Source organism: Squalius cephalus (assembly GCF_949319135.1).
Source record: "Squalius cephalus genome assembly, chromosome: 5".
Classification (NCBI taxonomy): Eukaryota; Metazoa; Chordata; class Actinopteri; order Cypriniformes; family Leuciscidae; genus Squalius; species Squalius cephalus.
The window spans coordinates 19,111,761-19,137,753 of NC_137126.1; the positions used below are offsets into that span (position 1 = coordinate 19,111,761).

Below are 25,993 nucleotides of genomic sequence, written 5' to 3' on the forward strand. Positions count from 1 at the left end.
AAATAAATAAAAAATAAAACACTAATACTTTATACATCATAACACTATAATATACAGTATTAAAAATGAATATTCATTTCAGATTTGCTACATATACATATGTATATTACATATAATGCACATACAGATATACAAAATTAGTTTATACCAATAGACACAATTTTTTTTTTTTTTTTTATAAATCCAAGATACCTACAATGCCATTCTGCACACTAAATCCCAGCTGATATCTCAGGTCTGGTCTTCTGATGAGGACAGTGGTCACAGGTGGGCATCTCACAATGTTAAGCTTTATTCTGGATTGGTTCTTCAATCCCTAGAAGAACAATATGTTTGACACAATACATTGAATGTATAAGAATTGGCTAAAAAAAAATAAAATCAGTGAATCAGAATTAGTATTAAATGTTTGAAATTCACAATATTTTTGCTCATGAAGTGTACTTAAAGTCCACTTGTACCTTGATAATACTCTGGCAGGTGGAGAGGGGTAATCCCACCAGGCTGGTGCCATTGATGGACATAATCTGGTCCCCAATGTTCAGCCTGCCGGACTTCTCTGCCGGGCCGCCGTGCATCATGTTTGCTATAATAACTGTGGGAAGGATGGAGCCCCAGCCCGACTCTACAATCACCAGCCCAAGAATCTCTCCCTTCTGCTTCTCTATGTAAACCTGTAGTGCACAGACACATACCCACCACTTTTATCACTGCTAAAACATGATTTAGTCAACATTACTGATAATTCTGACATTATCTAGGCAAATTTTCACAGTAATCTTCTGTTTTCACAAGGCATGTGCTGTTCACTTACATCTTTGCAGTTCTCAGACTTGGAAAAGTGAATGAGGTCATCGTTGTACATGTCTTGCGTGTTAAGGAGGTCGCTATACTCTTTCTGGCTCAGATCCTCTGGGTTGATGCCATTGGCACGCAGGAACTCTTGGTATGCCACACTGAAAGCCTGACCGATGGATTGAGCTATGAGCTGAGCCTGAGCACAAATAGAAATCAGGTAAAATGAACAACTAATATTATTTTAAATAACTAAAATATTACATTGCATAAATACAATTTGATTTATCTAACCATTTTTAAAGGACAGCAGTTTAAAAAAAGATAAAGACAGTTAAACAAATGGGTCAATGGGAGACGACAAGGGCGGCATCCCTCAGGATAGTCGCATACACGCCTTTTGCCCTCATGTCACTGTTGTACACTGTGCTGAGACATACGCTGTGACATATACGGGCTCTTTAAATTCAAATAGCCTCTGCAGACGAACAGAGAAAAGGTCACTTCCCATCTACTGATTCAACCCACGCAGCAAGATGCCCAGGAACACCATCTGGATTAATGCTATTAGAGGTCACTACCACAATGGCCAGTGACTGCAATACTGAACATGCTGGGGGAAAAATATGAGGAGACTCAGAAAAATATGGATGATTAAATGTGGAAAAAGTGCAAAGGGTGAATATGGAAGGGAGTTGCTGTTGTGTGTTGTGGTTGAACTCCCCTTAACTGTGGTAAAACCACTGTAATAAACAGTCTAGAGTGGCTTATTGCTTTCATCAACCACAACAACAGCAGTATTATAAAAATGAAGTGTGTAAATCCATTTTATAATATATCATTTTATAATGCTAAAGCAATAAATTGAAACTGTCGCCCAGACAGCCTCCTTTAGCCTCCGAGGTGGCGACGACGGTTGATAAGGTCACACTGACACATAGCTGGAATGAAGAACTCACATCTTCAGATTCAAACACGTGACAGATCATCTTGTATTGCCGCTTCTCGTCCTGGGCAGGGTCAGAGGCTTCCATGTTCTCCTGAGAGTCAGAGCGAGCCATTCTCCTTCTGGCCATCAACACCACGATGTTCCCAATATCAGCGATGTAAGAGATGGTCCTTAAAGGGTGGTCCATCATGGTCTCCTGTGAATCAGGAGAAGATTGTAATGGTAAGATTAAGCTTAATCTATTTCTACACACACACACACACACACACACACACACACAATATATCTATCTATATCTATATCTATCTCTCTCTCTCTCTATATATATATATTTTTTTTTTTTTTTTTTTTTCTCAATCAATATTTTTATTCTATAGAACATTGAAGATAAAAATACTGGAAAAGAACAATTGCCAAAAGTCCATTTAGGTTGTATTCAGATTTTTTAAAATAAGTTTATTTTTCAAACCCCATTTGCAAATCTTTCTTCTTTTTTAAGCTTAAAGCAACACTAAGGAACTTTTCCTCTTCGGTCGCCCTACAGGTTGGAAGCGGAATTGTCCATTACCGCTGTCGTAAATAATTTCGCCACCCGCAGCCTACTGTTGCACGCACGCTCGCTGTTTATCCATCACCGGCTTTGGAATGAACGATGTCCACAGACAAGGTAGAGTATGTTGCATGATTTCATGAAAGTATAATGTATTGCGACATCAGAAACGAAAAAAACCCCGAAATAATGACTATTGTAACGCTTGACGTAAAGCAAGTCAAATTTGTAGTTTTCTTATGTCTCATTCGAACTACAGAAACGCGACCCGGTTTGGCAAACTTGCATAGTGTGGTTATAGCAGATATAGGGCTGCAAAGCAAATCCAGAAGTGCCTTTCACCCTGTTACGACTTGATGAACCACTGATACGATTTTGGAAACATTATTTTAAGGTAAAAAAATGTTCCTTAGTGTTGCTTTAAATCAAACCAAAATTTAGCCAGGTTTCAGCTAGTATACATTTTTTAGTACACAACAATTCAAAAGTTTGGTGTTAGGTAAAAAATATTTTATGTTTTTGAAAGAAGACTCTTATGCTCACAAACCTGCATTTATGTGACCAAAATACAGTAAACCAGTAACTGACAGAAGGAAGAATTGAGGATCTCAAAGCAGCATTAATTTTATTTAACAAAACAACACAGAATACAAAATTGCAAACTGAACGTACGATCAGGAATATGAAACAGCTTTATAAGCACTGAAAGACAATGACCGACAAGGAATAGAAACAAACTAGCAACAGAAATAAAAAGGAACAGGAACTAAGACAAAGGAAAACAAGAACATATAAGTACATGAAAATTAAACTGAAACTCAGGCTGAACGTTACATTAATCCGGATTAAGGAGCCGGGAAGATGACAGACCGAGGTGGCAAAGATGAGACGAGGGAACCAGTGAAGCCGCAGGAATGACAAGCCACGCTGGAGCCGAGGGAGCGAGGTGCCACAGTGGAGTAGATGAATTGATGGGCTGAGGCAGATTCTTAAGCCTGGAAGACCAAGGTGAAGCTGGGAATTCTTCATCAGCAATGAAGACTGAGCCAGGAAGCTGGACGGAGCCAGCAATGAAGAAGGAGCCAGGAGGTCGGCAGAGCCAGAGTAGATGAAGGAGCTGGGAAGCTGGGCACGACCAGCAGAGGAAGTGGATCGAGGAAACTGGGTGGAACAGGCAGGGGCAGGGAGCTGGATGAAACCAATGGAGCAGGGAGGCATACTAGGGTGGGCAGTGGGGTGAGAAATGGTTCTGGTGACCACAAGTCCATCAAAACTCCAACAGGGATGGACATGGCATCTGGCTTTAGCTCCTGATCAGCCTTGGCGACTAGCTCGGGCTCCGGGAAGACATTGGAGGATCCTCTCCGCCAATGGAGGGTTCATGGTTGGCGTGGGCTCTGGCTTTGGGTTTGTGGAGGGTGCAAGCTCTGGCTTTGGGTCTGCGGCGGGATTTAACTCAGTCTTCTGGGTGTCAGTGTTCTCCTCGACCTCCCCCACAGTTAGGGGGGAACCAACCAGCAACAATGCAAACTCTATGTATTGCTACAGCGAGCAGCTGGAGTTCCCCATTGGAAGAGACTGTAGGAGATGGTCGTCTAGCCCACTCCAAAAAACACATCTTGAGTGTGTTCTTCTCCCAGGGTCAGTCATTCGGTCATGCTCAGACATAAGGAAGAGTTGAGGCCGGATCTCAAAGCAGCATTAATTTTACTTAATAATATAACAAAGAATACAAATCGCAAAGTGAATGTAGGAGCAGGAAATCTCATCAGCTTTTCAAGCAGGTAAAGACAATAACCAACAGGTAACAGAATGAAATAAGGGATATATATACACACAGGGATAACAAGCTAAATTAACACGATGCAGATAATGATCATGGGTAACCATAGAAACAAACTAGCAATTGGAATAAAGGAAACAGGAACTAAGACAAAGCATTAATTAAAATAAAAATGACGCCAAACCTTTAAATGGTAGTGTGTATTTTAATTTTTTTGAAAGATCAAGAAAAATTCAGTTTCTCATGATGAGACATAAGTATTCTGTACTTATACTAACTCATTGTGATGTCTGCTCTAGTATTTTGTTCACTTTTGGTAAAAAAGTGTGGAAACCAAAGTCATGTAGGTGATGAAGTACCTGTGAGTCTGCATTGAGCACTTTGATTCTCTGAGTGGAGATGAAGAGATCTACCTCCGTCATGGGCTGAGCTTCACCTTCTGGAGCCTGAAGATGGAGAAAAATCACACAATATCAGTCACTGAGAGAGACATTAACAGAGAGAAAGAGAGAGAGAGAGAGCTGAAAAGGCCCAGAGATGCCATGAAGGAGCGTACAAACATCTTCCAACATTTGCCATCTTTAAGGCCAGATATTCAAATTATTTTAAACTCTCTCCTTCATTGTGTAACTCTGATAACCTGTGCTTTTTTTTAAGCCAGCTAGTATTGCAAGTTGGCATGGGGTTAGTTTGGTTAGTTTTGTTCTTCATTTCAAGAAATTCAGTAAGTTAAGAGAAAGAGAGGGATACAGAGTTTTCAACCAAGTGCTGGACAGCTGAATAAAAAAGACCAAGAGAAGTGCAAAACATGCTGTGCCAGATATACACCTTCAAAAACAGTCACAAACACAGCACAGTACCTCAGAAAGAAAAATATCAGGTACGAAGAAGAAGAAGAAAGTAAAGATCACTTGCATTTTCTGTATCCAGCAAACTAGACATTCCTGGCCTTAACTTATTCCACGGCTTCCCCATGTAAGATCTGGTGATAAAACTGAGGTAATGTTTGGTGTGGAATGAACAATGGCTAACAGACTGTGCGGACGGACACAGGTACATGACTCATTGCTGGATTCAGAAAAAAATGGCAGAGTGACAGAAATTATGAAAACACTGAAGTGCTGAAACCAGGCAAAAGAAGAAGACGAAGAACAAAAATAAAAACAAAACACCAAACCGATGACCAATTACTGCACCTTCTTCCTGTTTTTGGCTAATTTCTGGGCCGTCTGCTTAGCATGGAACAAACAGAGACAGGAACAGTGTTAGATAAAGCAGAGCTCAGCAAGACCAATCACATTTGAGGTATCTCTCTGCTCAATAAGCTGCATCTGAAAAGTGACTGCATGTTTATCAGCTGTGGAACGGATTCAGATGACATCAAGCCAAGATTATTAGACACCACCCTGCAACAATATGTTGCCTTTGGTTTCTTTTCATGGCAATTTGCACCATCATCCACCAGGTGGCCCATTTGTTCTTTTAATAAAATGTCTACTGTTGGTGTTATATTACAGAACATCCTGTTCATAAAACATCAACTATACAAAGCAGGGATGAACTCTGCTGAAAATTAGATTAAGAGCAAGTTCAAACTTGCCAGAGGCTGTGATAATGGATCGAACTGGCCATCTAAGGAAGATCTACATCATGGCAGCTGAGGCAGGGTGTATTGATTCAGATGTCTCTCCAAACGCATGCAATTTACACTTGTTTTATGTACCGCATTGAATCCGTCAATCTACTAAAACCCCCATATTAATGATCCTCAAGGATGTCACTCATTTTGAGCTCATGGTTGTGCATTGGAGAAGGTACGGTGTCTCACACATGCAGGTGAGGTGTGACCCAATAAAACAAAGAACTCATAACCTATGATCATTTCTCAATTGTCTTTCACAACGATCTCATACCAAGAATAAAATATGGTGGTAAAGGCCCGTTCACACCAAGAATGATAACTATAAAGATAACTATATTAGCGTCCACACCAGTGGCCGATATCGTTCTGTTTATTCTAAGTGCGTGCTTGTCTGTCACTTTAAATGCTCCAACAGGATGGATTCTGATTGGCTGTCAATGTTTTTATCGTTTATCAGCTGGACTAAATCATTCTGAAAGTGATTCCACGATATTGTTTCTCTGTGCCGTTATCGTTATAGCTGTGGTGTGAACTGCTATTCTTTAATGCTGAGAAAGATTTTTAGAACTATATCTTTATCGTTATCTTTTATAGGTATCGTCCTTGGTATCCTTAACTGTATAATCCATAAGCATTTACATATTTACATATTGTCTTTTAAGGGGCAAGCGCATAAATCCGAAGATTTGACATCTATTTGGCCCACATTAAACTTTTTCAATTCTAAGGAGGGAGCTCCATTACAAGAGAAGGGGAAACTTTTTAAGGTGATGTGAAATGTGACTCTTGGTCTTTTAAGCAAAACTGTTAAATCAGATAATCTACAAAAGGACAGCATATTGACTTATTCTGTAAATACTAAATTAGTGTCAAGGTTCCCTGTCAATATTTGACCAAAACTCATTTGAGGAACCCTTCAACCGTAACTGCTAAGAAGACCAGATCAGGTAATAGGGATGCATGATATCCATCAGTTATGGGATGATTTTATTTATTTATTCATTTATTTAATTATTTTAAGCAATTTAGATATAAAGATGATATTGGATATTTAATTGTGCTGCTCATTTAAAAAAAAAAAAAAAAAAAAAAAAAATGAATTACCATAATCAAACACAACTTAATAACCCTGTTAAATATATATATATTTTTTTAAAATCTCAAAATTAATATCATTTTCATACTCTACATTCTAATATTGGCATACTTGTAGCATTTAATATGATTAATTTAGTTTTAAGTGTCTCCAGCATTGGATGTTGGTGTGCTGGTGTTATCATTATGCTGCGTAATATCTAGAACTACTTTCCCAGCTAACTTTCTGGCAAGGTTCTCTCAAAGTTATGAACAAACATTATTCCACTAATGTTAATAGAATGTTTGTTCAGAGTTATCTGGCCTTTACTAATATTCTCAAAACGTTAGCACAAAACATTATTTTATACATCGTTCATGGAATGTTTTTTCTCTGAAACATTTCAGTTGGATGTTCATTTAACATTTTTTAAAAGTTACTAATTGTTTCAGAATGTTTATAGAACATTTGAAAGGAACGTTCCCAAAATGTTTGCAACAGATAAATATCTATATATAGATAAAATGGAATGTTGTCTTAATGTTTGTATAACCAAGAAAAAAACATGGGCGTTTTGATAGTTCAGAGAACATAAAAAAAAATAACATCTTCATAACTTAACACGAATGTTAGAAAAATGTTATTTAGAACATATTTTTGTTTGTAGGGTTGGCCAATTTGGTGAAAAGGTAAATGCTGGTCCATCAGCTAGACCAGCACCAATCCAAGGCTAACCAGACATGAATTTCATGCTGATTTAAGTTTATAAGCTGATAAAACAGAAGAATCTGATGTCCACACAGTTACCTTTCAATGACTTCATAATTATATCATTAGCAATCATCCATTCTGATATCGTTGCCTGCAATACCACACAGCAATCTGTAATTTAACATTTTAACACAAAATGTACATACAAAGGGACATGCTGAAAGAACACTAAATGGCACAGGTGTTGGGCTCACTGCATTTTTTAAGGTGGAGGTAAAAAATGCTGAGTAATGCAGCTGACAGGGCGAATGGCTGATTTATGCTGCAGGAGGATGAACAGGAGGGAGGTGGTAAATGTCTCTGATCCTTCGGAACAAGAATCATGGGATAGGTCCCTGCATTTGACTATGGAATCATTACCGCAAGAGGACCACACACACACACACACACTCTTAGTTGTATGATCATCTCTCTTCTTCTGCAGTGAACTGACATTTCAATTCGAACAACAAAATATGACTTTCTGTCTGCAAAACGCAACTTCATCATGTTGTATCCGAGGAATAAAATGCTTGCGCAATAAATACACTATCTGTATACGACAAGTCAGAGCACAGCTCTGCATTCCTTATGAATCTCCATTATTTTGTCCTAAAACTGTCACTTTTGGTTTCTTGGAACATTTATGCTGATCCTGAAGCAAGTATTGCTTAGGAAATTTCTTGAGATAGATTCAAAGAAGCTCGGGTTTACATCTTTACAGCGGGGTAAAGACAGAACCCTTTCACCTCACCTTAATGCGACTCACAGCCTCCTGAGCCTGCATCATGCGCACATTTTTGGAGGGTGTCTTGTCTGAGAGCAGCTGGGTGGATCCCAGGTAGTTAGCAGCAAAGATAATACCATCGATGAGGTCCTCTGGGTCACATGGGCCTGGTACTAACAGAGAGGAGAGGAACATTTCAGATCATCTTCAAAGCATGCTTATTTGGCAGCTGAGGACCTGAAAATTGTAACAATTAGGAAATTACAGACAATCTTACCTTCCACATATGTCGGGAATGAAGCAAGACTTCTCCTTGACTGCACATACAACAACAAAGACACAAATGGCTCAATACAACATTCTTTAAGCTGTTATTTTATTGCACAAAATAATCTAATAAAGCATATTATATTATATAATAGAAAATAATACAGAATACCATAATAATATAATATAATATATGGTAATATAATATAATATTCAATAATATAATAAAAAATATAGTATTTTGTATTATATAATTGTAAGCAATACAGATGGATGGATAATGCACAGTAATATATTATGTTATATTATACCTATATATTATACAGTGAATTTCTCTGAGATCATAGATGCCACTTTTTGGGCTTTTTGGGATAATATTTGAAGGTTTGGTGATTTTTAGAAATGTTTTTTTTGGGGTAACACTTTACAATAAGGTTTATTTGTTAACATTAGTTAACTACATTAGTTAACGTGGACTAATAATGAACAGCACTTCTACAGCACTTATTAATCTTAGTTAATGTTATTTTCAACATTTACTAATACATTATTAAAATACAAAAAAGTTGTATTTATTAACATTAGTTAGAACCAACAAGAACAAACATGAATAGTTGTATTTTTATTAACTAATGTTAACCAAGATTTATAAATACAGTAACAAATGTATTGCTCATTGTTAATGTTAGTTAATACAGTACATTAATGTTAACAAATGAGAACTTATTGTAAAGTGTTACCGTTTTTGTTTAAAAATGTCATTTCTAGACAATGTATTCTTGCCTATATATACTGTATATATTTAAATAAATTAACTGAATTAATAATACAAAATAGCAAAGAAAATACAGAAATACAGTTTTAAACTTGAATCTGCTCCAATTAATCTATTATAACGGTATCTTGAATAATTTATAATAACTTCTAAATCACACAGAGTCAGGGCCCTAATGCTGTGGCCAGTAATATGCGTCTAATTAAGTTCCTAGAGCACCTTCTCAACATTATTACCAAGAATAATAAAAAAGAAATCTTCAATTTTCAGCACAGTTTCAGAGGTCTATTCATAGCCTCCTACCTCTTTACTGGCTGGAGATGGAGACTCAAAGCTGTCGCTCCCCTCGTGTGGCGGCAGGGGACGGCTGGAAGACTCCGCCCCCTGTGGGGACGTGGAGCCTGAGCCTGGAGACTGGACAAAACAGACACATTCATTAATATTGCATGCTTTACAGTCTATCATTCTGGACAACTGACTAATACAAAAACTATATTTACTCATGTAATGAGACTTTCTGTGACATTTAGAGTGCATTATGTTAATACAAGTCTTCACAGTTTTTGAATAAATTAATGAATAAAAGAAATTGGTATAATTTAAATAGCAGGGCAATGAGGTAGATTCAAACCAAAGAGAGTGATACAATAAAAAGACTAATGTGACAATTGAGAACTGCCAGTTCATGCTGTCTCAAAACTACACCTCATTCCTCTGAAGAGGTCATATCTGAGTCCAAAATGTGAAATACTAGAGAACAAATGACTCATACCCTGAATAACCAGAGCACATTAAAATGAAATATTTAAAAGATATTTCCGGTTCATCCTTTGTCATAACATATAAATACTGCAGTCAAGTCCCACAATGTATCTCCATTACAATAATATAATCAGATGTGTAGAATGGAAATGAAAAAGAAGTTGCTGCCTTAAATTTAAGCACAATCAACTTGGATGTTTAAGTCATTACAACTTAAATTACATTCAACTGACTTAAAAAATGGTTGAATCTTGTACAGCAAAAAAAAAGTTGAAAATTGATTATTTTGATGAGTTAAAGCAACGTAAAAACATTACGTTGATACTAAAACATTTGAAGATAAATCCAAACCACATTTACGTAAAGCTCCTCACCTCATCACCATGGTGACGATCTACCTGATACGTCCAGAAATTTTCCATAGCAATAAGCGCTTACAAGAGCTGCAGTGAAAAATGTTCTTCCTCAAGATACACTCAAATCAAGTGCAACAGCAGATGTTGCTCTTTGGACCAGAGTACAAGAGAGAAGAACATAAGAGCCTCTTCCTCTCTCATCAAACTCACGTTGAGAACTCCACTTACAACAGAGGAGAACACGGCTCCAGTTACAGCCCGACCTGGGAAAACCGTTCCTGGAACAGCGTCGCTCAAGAGTGACATGGATCAGAGACCACCACACTATGCCACATTAATGCTATTCTGCCGGAAAAACTCATTTCTGCTAAATTCCCTGACATGTTTATTGGTGGAATAAGCAGCACTAATGAAGTTAGCAGATACTACAAGTCCCTATTAGTTATTGACTCATTTTTGACTTTTCACACACTGAAATATAAATGACCTATACTCTGAGTTTGAATAAAAAATAAAAATAATGAAAATAAATAATACATTTTAAAGCATGTTAAGCATTAATGGAGGGCAGGGGAAGATGGCAGTTTTTCTTCTCTGGTGTTATATGAGCCTTGCTGAATTATTTACAGGCCGTCTCTTTCTGTGTCTCTTTGACTGCACTAAATAAATCATATTGTGAAGGGGAAAAATAACAGGCTTCTGATGAAATGTCAAATTCTGAGAACGGCACAGAATAGGAGTGGGCAGGACACCACCAAGTGTTCAGCGCAACTTTAATGGGATTTAATTGTGGGATATGTGGAAGATGACTGAATGATATTCACTGAACGACCGTTGTTTACAGTTGAGATAATACCAAATGAATATGAAATGTTTAGGATGGTTCACTATTTCTAGGGAATGAATCAAATGTAAGAATTTTCAAAATAGATACAGTATGAACTTTTGAAGAGGATTTTTGGATCATCTCAAATCATAGTGGAGAAAATGACCATCAGTTTTGACACAAACGTGGAGTTCACAAGTGCTGCTGTCAATAAAGCAAAAAAAGACAAACCAAACACTAAGAAAATGTGACTGACTTAAAAATTTACTCAGATTGTTAGCTAATAATATATTTCGTAATAAAAATATTGAATTGCAAAATAAAAGCTTTCACTGGTCTCGGACTGTATATGGAACCGCCAGTGGCCCTGTCCCAAAGAGAACCCTAAGCCCTCGCGATCTTTCTCTGAGACCAACTTTCCTGATGCAATGGCGTTCTACTGTCAGGTAGAAGTCTGCTGTGGAGACCTTTCTGAAACCTAAAATGGCAAGTGGGACAACTTACGGTCTTATGGACTCAACAGAAACAAGCACGTGGAGGCCATTGTAAGACCACAAGACCCAGAGCACATGAAGTGTGGCATTTGGAACAGGGCCAATGCTGTTATTGTTGATATAACAACAACTAGATGTTAAACTATTAAAGGGGTTATGACATGGGAAATCAAATTTGCCTTGATCTTTTGACAGAAGCGCTCTTTGTACCATTAAAACATCCTCATTATAAACAAAGCATTTATTTAGTCAAGCTCCAAAAACGGTCCGTTTCGATATTGCGAGATCTGTGACGTCATTTGCATATGCCTGCCTCCAGAGCAAGACGAATCGACGAATGGTTTTACATCATCGCACCATCGGCCCCGCCCACTGGAGTTAAATCACAAAAGACTAACATTTGCCTACACTGGATGTGAGTGTCGCATCAAAAGCCAAACCAAAAAAGTTGAGAAATAAAACGTAATCATATCACTCCAATATTAGCTTCTCTTCACTGGCTTTCTGTCTTTTTTAGAATTCAATTCAAAATATTGCTGATTGTTTTTAAAGCTCTTAACAGGCAAGCTCCATCTTACAGTTCTCATCTTATTTATTTGAATTCAGCTCCTAAGTCCCTTAGGACTGCCAAAAAGCTCTCCTACACGTCCCAGGAAAGGTGACAGAGTCTTTGCAGTTGCTGCTCCACGGTTATGGAATCAATTGCCACCTGCCATTAAGAGTGCTCCTTCTATTTCTGTTTTTAAATCTAGACTTTAGACACATCTTTGCTCTTTAGCCTTTCCTGATTATTAATTTATGGATTAGTAACTTTTATCTTTGTTAACTTAATACTCTATTTTATTTTAATGCATTTTATGATTGTTTGTACAGCACTTTGGTCTGTGTAAGCTGAATTTAAATGTGCTCTATAAATAAAATTGACTTACTTACTTACTAATAAGTAAATAATTCATGTAAATTAAGTTTTTTCTCCATACAGTATGTATTTGTTTTAGTGCAAAAAACTATAGTAACATTATAAGTGTACCTCAAGGAACATATTAAAATACTAATAAATGACATGACCCCTTTAAAACACATTTTTGGTAATTGAAAAAAAAAAGAAGCTAAATGAATAAAAGAAAAGAAAATATAAATCTAAGATGAAAAAGTATAAAAAATAATTAGCCTTGGCAACTAACTGAAATGATGTTTAAGTCAAAGTACTACAACTACTAAAAATTAACTAAATCTAAACATAAATAAAGAATAAAAATGACAAAAGCACATAACAAAATGAGTAAAGCTTACACTAAAATTAAAATTAAAACTGAAAATGTAAAAATAAAAGCCAATTCAAAATATTAATAAATACTAAAATAGTTTATAAATAATATTCAAATAACATGGGAAGCCAAAGTAACCTCCTCAATAATCTGAATAAAAAATGTTGTGGGATATGAGTGCAAAAATAATATGCTACAGATAAAACCTGAAAATTTATAATCATCACAATCATTTACAAAATCAACCATAATTGCAGTGGGTGGTGGCTGGTGTCTTCTTTAAACTCCCACTGGGAGATTTCAATTAAGTGCAATTCTTTATATGTTCCCTCTCATCAGAGAGCCAAAAGCCCTCGATCCCATAGAACTGCTTCCAAATGAGGCCTTGTGCTCATGAATACTGCTCAGACAAACAATGGTGATTAATTAACACTGTCGAAATAGCTAACAGATGAGCTGGGCTTTGTGCTGTTTGTTTAGTGAGACTGTGTGTACTTATGTGAACTGTATTTCTGTAATGTGTTGGTAATAGACAATGTGACTGATTCAGCTGTGATTGAGTAAAATTACGCAGCACAGAATCTATTAATTATGTAAATGTAAAACAAAAGAAAAGATATCACAAATCTCAAGCACACATCATGAGATGATATTATTAAGTTGATACTAACCGCGGGCGCACTTGAATGACATCTACTCATTATGTTAATAAAAAGGGTAATACTTATCTCAGATAATGAGAAAAAAAAGTGGAGCGAGAGAGAAGAAAAGTAAAGACATGATAATTTTGTTGCCTTTCTTAAACCGAGAACTCATCTTTCTCTATATGCTTTGTTCAGACAACGTCTGTTGTGGCTGAGGAACAGGACAACTTCATTTGCACACGCTGGTCATGTGTAGCACTCGCAGAATACAGATGAGCTCTCCAGGTCACGGATAAGGAGAGCCGTTCTATGAGTGCGAGCAGTCTTCATTTTCTAGCGACATGCAATTTGTCCGGCGCCGTGGCAGGCACCACTCATGAGAGAGACTAGTGTGTGCCACCGTCCTCTCCAGAAATGAACAGTGATAGAGCAATGAAGTCACGACCAGAGGAATGATGTGATTCACCCTGTGAGGCTGTTGCAGCCAAGGAGAACAACAACGCAATTGTACACGCCCTCCCTGAAAGAGTGGGGTTTTTTTGGGTAATTTGCTGCACCTGCTACAAATATTTAACATGAATTAGAGTAGTGTTAAGGCAAATAGACCTGTACATCTTATCACTCTAATCAAGTTAAAGCAGATGTGCGTCATTTTCTCTGAGTTGGACCTATAACTGGCCTCTGTGTTGAGCGCTTGCTCTGAAAGAAAAGTGCAGGTGACGTATATATTTAATCCTTCAAATATTTGACGAATTGTGTCATGTGTACTTGGACCGGCAGATGAAGAATGTAGCATGATGTAAATGTGCTTTAGGGTAAGTACACCCAAAAAATTTAATTCTGTCATCATTTACTCAACCTCATTGTTTAAAACCTGTATATGATTTTGGTTAATCCATTTTTGTCCTTTTGTCCCTCCATTGAGAGTAACCAAAACTTAGAAGATCTAAAAAAGGTCAAAGGCATCACAAACTGAATACATATGAATCGAGTGGTTTAATCGAAGTCAAAGACAGATAATTAGGCTTTTATTTACATCTAAACAATGAACATCATCACGACACACCACGGAAGCTCAAACGTGCGAGAACCAATGAGGTTTGCTCTAACACATGACTCAAGCACAAGCTTTTGTATTACCATTACCACATGTGATGGGCTCTATGTATGTGTGTTTAAATTTGAATAAAAGCCTAAAGTAATACTGTTCATCATATAAAGCAATTGTATGTTTTGCACAAGACTTGGATTAAACTGCTCAGTTCATATTGATTCGTTTTACAATGCCTTTACAACATTTTTAGATCTTCTAAATTTTGGCTACCTGGACTTTCAATGGAGGAACAGAAAGTCTTGAGTTTGGAATGACATGAGGATGAGTAAATGATGACGGAATTAAACATTTTTGTGAGAACTAACACTTTAAGAGTGACTTTGTAAGCAAGAATATACCATATAAATAAAACTGAAAACAACAGCAGTGATGATGCTATAAACTGCAGTGCAACAACAGAGTAGCAAAGATAGCAGGACATCTTGCATAGTGCGGCTCATACTCACATCAGCCCCCAGAGACGGCTGCAGGTCAGATTCTGCTGTAGGACTCAGGTCCTGCCTCATTACCCAGATGGGTTCTTTGGGCTCGTCTGGCGTGTAGGGCGAGCGGACCGTCCTTGTCTTCACCTCCTCTATTGCCTCTTTGATGTCCTTAATAGCCAGTGAGATTGCATCTCTCTTTTCACGACTGCTCCTCGCAACTGGAGCTATCTCTTCTGAGGGACTTCTGGGGGGCTGCTCTCCCCCCTCTCCTTCAGTTATTGGCTCTGGGGGTTTGATTTCATCCATTTGGCCATGGGACTCTGACTTGGTCCAGTCTTCTTCATCACCGTCCTTGTCCAGGCCCATTGCGACACGCTCCAGGCTTTGCGAGCTCAGACTTTCCTTCACCTCTGCCACAATCTGGTCAATGTCCTCATCCTGCTCGCAGCTATCAACTCGGGGATACGGGGCAAACTCTGCTTCCTTTTCAGGGCTGTCAGACTCTCCGTCAGATCGCTCGTCGTAGTGGTGGAGCCTGGACCCAACCGCCTCCTGTTGCTCGTACAATTCACGCTCGAAGAGTCTGAACTCTGCCCTACGCTGTTGTGGAGTCTGTCCCTCAGCTTTGGTCGAGGGGCCGTCCGTGATCTCCTCGTAAACGTGCTCCTGAAGGGTGTATTCAGTATAAGGCTCAGAGTATGGCTCTGGATCTTCTGTTGCTCCACCTTCAAGGGCCTCTCCTTCTCCGGTGGGACCGCGGTACATGGGTTGAGTGTAAACATAATTGGAGTAGTTGGGGTTTAGTGTCTCTGCATCATGGGGCCTCTCGGCATTAGGCAGGGGCTCTCGAGGTAGGGGCGGTGGCTGAGGTGGGTATTGGGGTTGGAGGTAAGCTGGACCACCGTGCTGTTGCTCTGACTCTGCACTCTCGGTGTACTCCTCAGCTTCAGGGCGCAGTGGGATGCCATATGTGCTTTCGTCTTCGGGCTCCGCTTCAAGAACCATGACTGCATCCCCCTCTGCCCGGTCCGTGTGGTTGTGGAAGCCACTCTCGGTGCTGGCGGATCGGGCCAAAGCGCTGCCACCATCTCCCTCGTCTTCCTCAGCTTCCTCTGGCTCTCTGGCGGGCGTCATGGCTTGCGTAGGGGAGATGAGATGCTGTTGATGTTCCAGCCTGTGCTGTTCGGTTCTCTCGGCATCTCTCTGCTGCCTCTCCCGCTGTCGCTGTCTCTGTTGCTGTGCCCGAAGTCGGGCCTCGTTGTCTCCCTGTCTGCGGTAGCGTGTCACTGCAGGTCGTGGTATGGGCTGCTGAACAGGTTGCTGCTCGGTATCACCATCCTCCGCTGGCCTCCTCGTGGCACGTGTGCGGTTCGTCCCTCCGTTTGATCCCTCGTACCTGCGGTAGCGCGGGGCCCCCTGCTGTTGGGACTGGTAGTGGTTATTCTCCGTACCATGGTTGCTGTGGTGGTTGCGGGAGCGACCGGAGCGAGAGCTGCCATCTCCGTTGTCGTGGCGTCTACGGTGGGATGAGGGGGGCTGTTGGCCCTCGGGGCCTCTACGCTCCAGGTCTGCCTCAGCCGCCTCTCTCAACTCCTGGCCGTGTGGCGCCTCCTGGTGGCTCATGATTGGAAGAGGGGAAGGTCTACACACAGAGCATTACTTCTCCCAGCAGGGCTCCACTCAAGCACGGCCTGCAGAAAAATTAACAAAAAACAGATATAAACCTTAAAACAGCAACAACTCAGTAAGAAAGATCATTGAAGTGCACACAGTAGATTTCCCTTAGGTACATATAAATAAATGAATAGTACTGTTGTATTATTTTATTTTTTTTCATTTAAAAAGAAAAAGCATAAAAAAGATGAGAACATAAAAAATATAAAATAATGACTAAATAAAATTGTTAAACAAATTAAAGCACTTGTTAAGGTACTTGTTAAACAAATTAAAAGTGTCATTTTGGCTGAATAATCTGTCTGTATGAAGGCGTACAGAAGGCTCCAGTCATATCAGATGCCAAATACAAAATGCCACTAAAGCATCAGTATGCTTGGGGTACATGCCTGGGCTTTATTACATTCTATAAAGTTTTCCAATAAGAATTACGACTAATTCACCTACAATTTCTGAACAATTACTAGGGGAAAAAATCCATCATTAGCCTTTGTTGTAGCTGATGTTTTATTCATAGTGACATTTGCTATACAGCCACATATTGAGATCAGCTGCCTCTGTATTTGATGTACAAAGATTATGGTTGGTTATATATTATTCACACATGCTTCAATCAGTAAAGGCCTAAATTTAGTCAAAATCTATGAAACTGTAGCAATTATGTATAGCAGTAGAAGCATCTCTGTCTGCGTTTACTGAGAGCTTTATCACCACGCAACAGCTAGAAAGGCAAAGAGCAGTAGAAACCCCCCAAGCCTCCACTTTCCTTCCTCTTATAACTCTCATCAACATCAGCTGAGTCGGGATGTACAACAAAACAAGCTGAATAACATAACACAATCATTTTAATGAGAGAACTTGCATTCAAACCCCTGTCAAGCTATCTGACCAGTCATGTTTACACTTTTTTCAATGTTGGAATGAGCTCCTGAGGGCATTCTTGTGCATTTGGTACAAGTGAAAGACAGCACTATTAGACTCGACTACATGTGACCTACTTCTGCAGTTGATGCCAGGAAAGTGGGTGATACACTACCATGAACAAAAGAAGAGGTTCTCAAAATAGGGATGAACAACTGAAAAATATGTTTTAATGTGCATCAGAGATGTATCTCTCGGCTGTATGTGCGGTGGAAGAAATTATTAAGAAATCTCACCATTCTGAATTTAAAACATGCTATCATTTCTCGTGATTCATGCAATTCATAACTGAATGTGACGAGACAAGAAACTTTTGCGTTTTTGACATATTACATATGCGAATAAGGGGGAATGTGTGCATGTTTTAAAATGTTATTTGCAAATGGTCTAAAATGATTACTTAATAACTGCAAACAACATATTTTAACATTCTTATTTCTTTATTCCCTTAACCCCCTTTTAATCTTTTAATTATTTAGTTATTTTAAAAATACCAACAACCATCGTTAGGTGTTCCCTCCCCCCAAGCACAAGAGTGAAACTCCACCTATGTTTTTTGTCCAAATGTCTTCATTAAATACCAAACTTTTGACATTTTTGGAGCATCATGAAGGGTGACATTTTGCAGAAGACTTCCATCTGGAAAGAGACAAGGCTGAAAAGCAGCTGTGATCAATCAACACAAACAATTAGCCATACTTTCATTTGTTTCCTGACAGCTTACTGGAATGAACAACAGTGTCTTTAAACCTTAGACCGATGGGGAGAAGAGTGAGTGATAGAAATATGCGGCAGCATACGGCCTACTTAAACATGAGTCACCGCTGCAAACATGACATCTGTTTCCATGCATGGCGGTGTACGGCATGTTGTTAGAGATATCATGTCAGAAAGAAGTCACGGTACTCGTGTTCCTGTAAGGTGTGATCAAAAGTGATGGTGCGCATACCGAACCCATCAGAAAGCAGCACTAATTGGTGTAGACTTGAAAAGGTGACGGAATGCCAGAGGAAATAAAATGACAGTGAGCCTACTCCTGACTTCAGTTCAAAACATGTACAAAATCCTGAGGGCAAACCACACTGATGATCATGAGTCAGAGGACCAAAAAAAAAAAAAAAAAAAACATCTGTACATGCAAATACAGGTATACACAATAGGGTAAGATTTTCATTTGATATATTAATGATTAAAATTTATCTGAAAACAAGTCCTATTATCGTACACAATTTTGCTTCTCCTGTAAATAAATCGTTTTAAATATTTATTTATTTTTTTACTGGAAAATAATGTGTGAGAAAAATATATATTTAAATTATTTAAATTAATAAAAACATTTATAATATTTTATATAGAAATATAGAATTTTTTTTTGTTTTTTTTTTGTTTTTTACAGCAATTTGCTTCTTTACATTGTTTTAAAGATATATGGATTGACTTAAATAAACTGAATTAATTTTAAGTATATTTTCTGAAGTGATTTGCTTCTAAAGTAAATGTACCAAGTTTCAAAGATGTTAAGATTTTTTTAAACTGGAAAACTGGACATAGAAAAATAACAATCTGCCAATGGTTTAAGAAAAATTGAAGTAAATGTATACTGTTTTAATTTTTTTTTTTTTTTTTTTTTACTGGAAAACCAGACATTAATACTGTTTCAGGAAATGACAATTTGCCAATGAGGTTAGAAAAATACATGTATAATTTTTTATTAATTTAATTTAAAATATATCGAGGGCTTGGAGCCAGAGGGGCATAAGTGGCATTTTGGGGCAAATATGAGTTCTTAGTATCAAAATAAAGGTCTCGATGAGCTCTATCCAGTGGTGCCAAAAAGATCTGAGATCAAACTGTATTGAATAAAGCAACAAAACAATAAAGACCTAACACAAAAGTGTGAGTAATGTTTGGAGCCAGAAGGGCGTAAGTCCACTTACACCCTTCTGGCTCTAAAAAATACATGTAGGACCCACATTTTTGTTCAGAGCCAGAAAGGCGTAAGTGTAGTTGGTGCCCTAAAACAGCATTCAAAATGGCTGACACAACTGCAAAAAATGAATGAATTTTTTTCATTTTAAAATGTTTTAGAACATGTTCATTGTGTTAATATGCCATAAGTTTATTACCTAAATACTCATTCATGTAAGTATGCCTGTGGTTGCAATGTTTGTGGTTTAAGGTTAATAATACAGGTGATTGAAGTGTGGTCAAAATTTTGTTTTGTCTCTCCTGTAAAGTTTGTCAAAAGCCACTTACGCTCCTCTGGCTCCAAGCCCTCGATATTTTCTGAAATATACATACACGATTTTACTTGTCAAATAACTGCATGTTGTTTTAAGGAAGTTGACATTTTTTTGTTAAATGAAAATAAGACTGATAAATACTGTTTCATAAGATTATTTTTGGCAGTATGCAGAGGAAGCAGCAGCTCCAGTTGCTGAGGTGAATCCCCCTCCCCAGCCCGATTAGGATGGTATGTTCAAAGACTTCCAACTCCTACCCTCTCTAAGCAAATGAGTCACCCAGAATCCTTCATGGAGACATCCCAATATGAGAGAATCTTGGCATGGGTGAGTCAGGCAAATCAATCAACATTGGACTGACAGACCTAACAATGTGATCCCAGAGGGATGATTGTTTACCATTATTGATTTTGCACACACAACATCTCACAGTCACAGGTTAACTCCTTCCTTTCCAGTAGCCCACAGCAGATGGGCTCCACTGAATTGCTAGTTGACAAAATATGTTTAGAGCATCAATAGAACTTCAGTCTGAGACTAAATGCTCACATTTTGCAACCTTTTTTCCTTCCAGTGCGATTGAATTTTATTAGAGGTTGCACTGGTGCTACAACCAATTTGACTAACTGATAAGCTCTGCCATATCTGTTGCATATGAGAAACATTAAATGCGCCAAAAGCGGAATGAAACAGCGCTACTTGTTTGACCGCGCCGCATGGACCATTTATCAGCTTGATATAGCTGCGATGGCATTCTCAAAAGCACTGATGCTGAAAACAGGAGAAAGATTATGCCAAAACTCGCACATTCATATTTTTTAAGATACAGTATACTGTATGCATGTACATGAATTGATACCTCGAACGTTATCTGTAATGTTTAAGGTCTTTTTCGGGCAGGATAAACAATATATAGAAACACACTGTACTTCACTTTTTAAGTCATGACTATATACTGTAGTCAACATTTGAAGTGGATCAAAACCTTTCAAAGATATACATGAATTTTGAACAATACCCGTTTTTGTTTTAGGACAACGTCGATTCACTTTTTTGGTCATCTTCAAATGTTGACTACTGTAGATCAATGTCTGGAGCCCTGATCTGTCAGCAGGGACTAACTGGATCATGATAACTAAGCTTTACATTTGCCAAGTATTACAACAATTAATGTTTTAATTTCAAAACCATTTCATTAGGTTTTTAAGAGTGTGATGTGTGTAGCAACAATTTTCAGTTATCAAACACTGAGATTAAGTCTTAATATGCTAATGCTAATGAATCAGTAAATAAAAAATAATAGCTATTTGGCCATCAATAGCTCCAATGAATGAAAATGCTGTGAAAAACAGCTGCAGGCTCTACAACTACTGTATTTACTCATTCATTCCTGTTGAGGAAAGAGCAAAATGCCCACATATCTTCATCAAAGAACAAACATACAGAGCTTTACAGAGCTAAGACGTGTTCTTGCCAAAACTTCAAGATATTATGCAAATGAGTATTTGAAAATAACCCTGAGAAGGTAATATCTGCCGTACGAGCAGCGTGGGCTGAAACCAGCATGACTGTGAAAGCTCACCTGAGCTACAAAGAGACAAGGAGAAGACTGCCTAAAAATGTGCTGAAGGTCACTGATGAAAGTAGAGGAGCTGGCTAAAGCTGGGCCAGCTGACAAAAAGGACTGCTGATACGGAGGAACACCATGCCATTTTCAAACATCACTCTCTCTCTCTCTCTCTTTCTCACACACACACATAGGGTTCTCACACATCGAGTCTTCAGTATGTGTAAGGAGCAGGTTTAATCAGGGGTTGTTCACAGCTCTCTCTCCCACACAGTCCCCAGTGGAGGTCTCACTCAGTGGCTTACCCACAAGGACAAATCAGCATGGAGTCTACTGCTGCTCTCAGAAAACACGATGAGATGAACCATGTGTTAAGATTTCAGAAAATCGCATTCTTAATTAGTGTTGTGGTTTTGTGTAGCAGTCTAAACATCCTTATAAGAAGAGAAATTGAGTAGAAGAGAAAAGAGAAGATATTCACCATGAAATCAAAATGGACAATTTAAGCTTTTTATAGAATTTTGCAGTGTTAATTATAAGTTATTATCCATGCACAATCTGCACATCATTATTAATATTTTAATTCATGTGCCCTTGTAATCTTTAATCAAAATAATTTCCCCCTCGCAAAAGCAACTCTTCTCTTCTCTGATGACATGTTCACTGGTGCAAGGCTGAGACAATAAACCCTCCAGCAACCTATCACTCACACGAGATTGCAGCAATTAGCAAACAACAACGATCCAATCAATTTCCGACAAAAACAAGTTCCACCCTAAATTTTTCTTGTTAAAGAAAAAAATTCACTCAAATATTTCACAATAGGGAAGAAAAGACTCATCGCAATTTTCTTTTTATGAAGACTTTAAAGCCTATTTTTAGAGAATGCACTGTGGTCTTTTTTTGTCTTGTTGCATTGGCAATTTTTTTCTACTTGTTTTGAAAGGATAGTTAAAAAAAAAAAAAAAAAAAAAATCTAAAGAGGGTTGTCACTGTTCAAAAAGTTCAGTAGTCGGTACCAATACCAGTCAAATTTCATGGTTAAAATATCGGTACCATAGCAAATATTATTGTGAATATTTTTATTTTTATTTTTTTTATTTAACTATTTGAAAATGAAATGAATTAAATAAATGAAATTAGTTTTTTAATGCTCTTAATGATTATAAGTAAATAATACATTACATCATTAGTATGTAACCTTCGAATATTGTTCAGTTAAATAAACATTATTGAAAAATTATCAGGTATGTAAGTTTCAATGTGTTTTGGTTTGTTTCTGTTCTTTTCCTGTTTGCCTGTGTTCCCGATCCTTGTTTGTTTCCATGGTTGCTGATTGTGTTAAAGCACCTGTCTCTAGTTCTGTTGATTAGCTATCATGTGTATATAAGGCCCTCAGTTTGTTCAGTTATTTGGCTTGTGTTTTACTGCCATGTGTATCTCCTGTGATCATAGTGGATTACCTTCTTTGTTTTGTTTAAACAAAGTGCTGTAATTAGATCCCCTTCTCCTCGTTTTGCCTGACCTGCTGTGACAGAACACAAGACCGACGGAAATGATCAATGTCTAGCAGCTGCCTTCACTAATCTTACCCAGGAAGGACTTAATCTGTGGGAATATTTCATCCACTTTTGTGAGTTGGCTAAAAGTTTGAAGACCATCTATTCGGTCAGCACGCAGAGCTGCCAGTGGGTGGGCTAGCCAGAGATGGGGAATCTCAGAGAGTACGTCCTCACCTGTTTTGAGTCTGCCTACGCCCTACCCGGTGGTGATGGGTTCCACAGACCCAAAGCCAATGCCAGCCAAGGACCCATAGCCAATGCTCGCCCCAGAGCCAATGCCCACCACAAAGCCCAAGCCTGTAGCCATATCCATCCCAGTAGGGTTATTAGAGAAGCTGGATGATGAAAAGTGGCTTATCGACTGGGATTCGGCAGAGACTGTCCCCACCCACAATCCTCTTCCTACTCTGGTGGTCCAGTCTGGCTGGATGGACGTCCTGGTCCCATCTGAAGTCCTCCCTCCTCCACTGGTCCCATCCAACCTTCAGTTTCCTTCGTTGCCGCTGGTTCCGCTTAGCACCAATGCTGTGTTCGAAATAGCCCCCTATACCCTCATTACTCCACTAATATAGTACACTTGAGGAAGTAAATAAAAAACGAGTGAGGGAATTCGGACACTGAGTGCGCTGGAAGGGCTGCCGCTTTTGCATAGTTTGTGCTTGCTGTTTAATAATCATTTGAAACGTAGCAAAGTGGCAGCTCCAATAGTAATGAAAATATTTATCTTGAACTCTGCCATGGAAACTAGCATATATAAAGAGCAATTTAACAATTTAATAATCAATTAAAAGGGAATTTATACCAGTATGAATGATTCAGCTGTGGGCACCATCTTCTGGTCAGATGCGGGAATTCATTCAACATGTGACTCTCACAGTGCATTACCAGTATTCCCTAGCCGTTGAGCGTACATCAGATGTACACTCGTTATTGCGGTGCATTGTGGGATTGAATGAGTGCACTCAATGACGTCGACTATGGTTTAGGACACCACTACAAATGGCTGTCCCCTCAAATAGTGCCCTATTTAAGGGTATAGGGGGCGATTTCGGTCATAGCCCAAGCCTCCTTCGTTGCTGATGCTCCCACCCAACCTCCCACTCCCTCCACCACTGCCAATCTCATCCAGTTCCTAGTCTCAGCTGGCTCCCTTCAGATCCTCCTTCAGTGGCTCTGTTCGACTGCTCAGAACAGCATTGGGCTTCTCGGCCTCAAGCTCCGCCTTGGTGTGGTGATCCCCTGGCTCCACCTCGGGCCTCCGAGCCTGTTGCTCCACCTCAGCCTGTCAACCAGTCGGCTTCGCCTTGGCTCCTCCCTCCTGGTCCTTGGGGATCATTTAGTTCTTGGAAGACCGCCCTGGTGGCTAGTTCCTATAACCGAGTTCATTACTACCTGGTGTGAAAGCCCCTTATCCATCCATCAATACATCCATATAAAAAAGTTATTATGATGCACAATTGAACTTTTTTTAACTTTACTTTTTTGTTTTAAGGATATTTAGCTATTAGTAAAACTAGACGAAGATACTGATGAAGTACAGAAGAAAACATGGTTTAAGTGGCTTGTGTAACAATACTGCAGAATGTGTTTTTCCTCCAAACGATATCTCTGTGTAACAAATGAGGAGGTGGAAACTGATGAGTTAATCTTTTAAGAAAGATTTATGGTTGCAGACCTATCCAAGGGTCGTTAGACAAACACAGCAGACACGCTCACTCATACACTCCCACAGTGGAGTGGATCCTCTCCTGTATGTAAAGCTGGCAGGGAGTGAGGGTCAGGCAGCCTGTGAATAAAGACACGCTGCTGTTTGGCTGCAAACAAACACTACAATTCATTAGTGCCTGCAGCGGAAAGGGCAGGGAATGAACCATTACCTCAAGATCACTGACATGACTCACCAGCTTATAGGCAAATCCTATTATCAAACCTGGTCAAAACTGGATAAAGACCAGTTTTAAGATAAGTTTTTTTTTTAAGAAAGGTAGAGTACGTTATTATGGCACTATATGGAAGATAACACAAGCAAGGATTAATTTATTTTTATATAAATACAAACCACTCTGACTGACGCCATTTGTATTCTTTCAACCAACTGCCAAAATATGTGTACAGAATTGTGGTATATCATAGGCAGCAATACACCTATGCTATGGAGGCATCATAAATTGGATTTGGAGGTTCTAGCCAGCATTTTATGCGTTTCAGACACAATCATGAAGCATGTGAATCTAAGACTTTACAATGAGTCACAGCTGCAGCAGTCTCCTCTATAGACACAAAGACTGTGACTCAAACAGCAGCTCAATGACAACCGTCAAAACAGTCTCTGTGTGGCTCCTCAAAGCTGGAAGTGAATTAGCAGTGTAATTCAAGCTAACAAAAAACGAGTGTGACTCTGAATCAGCTTGATGTATTATCATACACACAATGAGCTCATGTCAACACCAACACAAAATGAACCAGTGCAATTATTTCCGTCAGTTGTTTCTGATCGAGAAGTCTCTTCCAAATGCCTGATTGCACGCACACGAAAACAGTAAAAAACTAAAATACACACACAGAGCGCATAGCCAGTTTGAGCGAATCATTCGTCTAACAAGATTATGCACTGCCAGATTTAACTGCCAGGAGAGTGACAGACGTAGTAAAGGGGCGGTGGTTCGATCGAGTGAGAGAGAGAGAGACGCACAATAGCCTTCTAAGTGCTCCTGTCAATGACGGACTGTGTTTGGGTGGGACATTCCATTAAGGGTCAAACAAGACCATTAAAACCAGTCAAACTCCACCCACTGATTTACTGATTCAGGCTTATTAAAGCACA

At 38.8% G+C, this 25,993-nt stretch overlaps 1 protein-coding gene across 2 annotated transcripts in view; it reads right to left on the minus strand.

The window, feature by feature from the left end:
- apba1a (amyloid beta (A4) precursor protein-binding, family A, member 1a) overlaps positions 1-25,993 on the minus strand; it is a 55,980-nt gene that overhangs the window by 5,163 nt on the left and 24,824 nt on the right. Inside the window, exons 3-12 of one of the 2 annotated variants that reach the window (XM_079870999.1) lie at positions 15,224-16,893; positions 9,617-9,727; positions 8,549-8,588; positions 8,299-8,444; positions 5,274-5,306; positions 4,437-4,523; positions 1,755-1,940; positions 815-994; positions 462-674; positions 197-316 (exon numbers count right to left, since the gene is read on the minus strand). In XM_079870999.1, the coding sequence (XP_079727125.1) occupies positions 197-316; positions 462-674; positions 815-994; positions 1,755-1,940; positions 4,437-4,523; positions 5,274-5,306; positions 8,299-8,444; positions 8,549-8,588; positions 9,617-9,727; positions 15,224-16,825 (2,718 nt within the window). In that variant the 5' untranslated portion in view covers positions 16,826-16,893. The remainder of the gene's footprint in view (positions 1-196; positions 317-461; positions 675-814; positions 995-1,754; positions 1,941-4,436; positions 4,524-5,273; positions 5,307-8,298; positions 8,445-8,548; positions 8,589-9,616; positions 9,728-15,223; positions 16,894-25,993) is intronic. The other variant, XM_079871000.1, reaches the window with a different exon arrangement.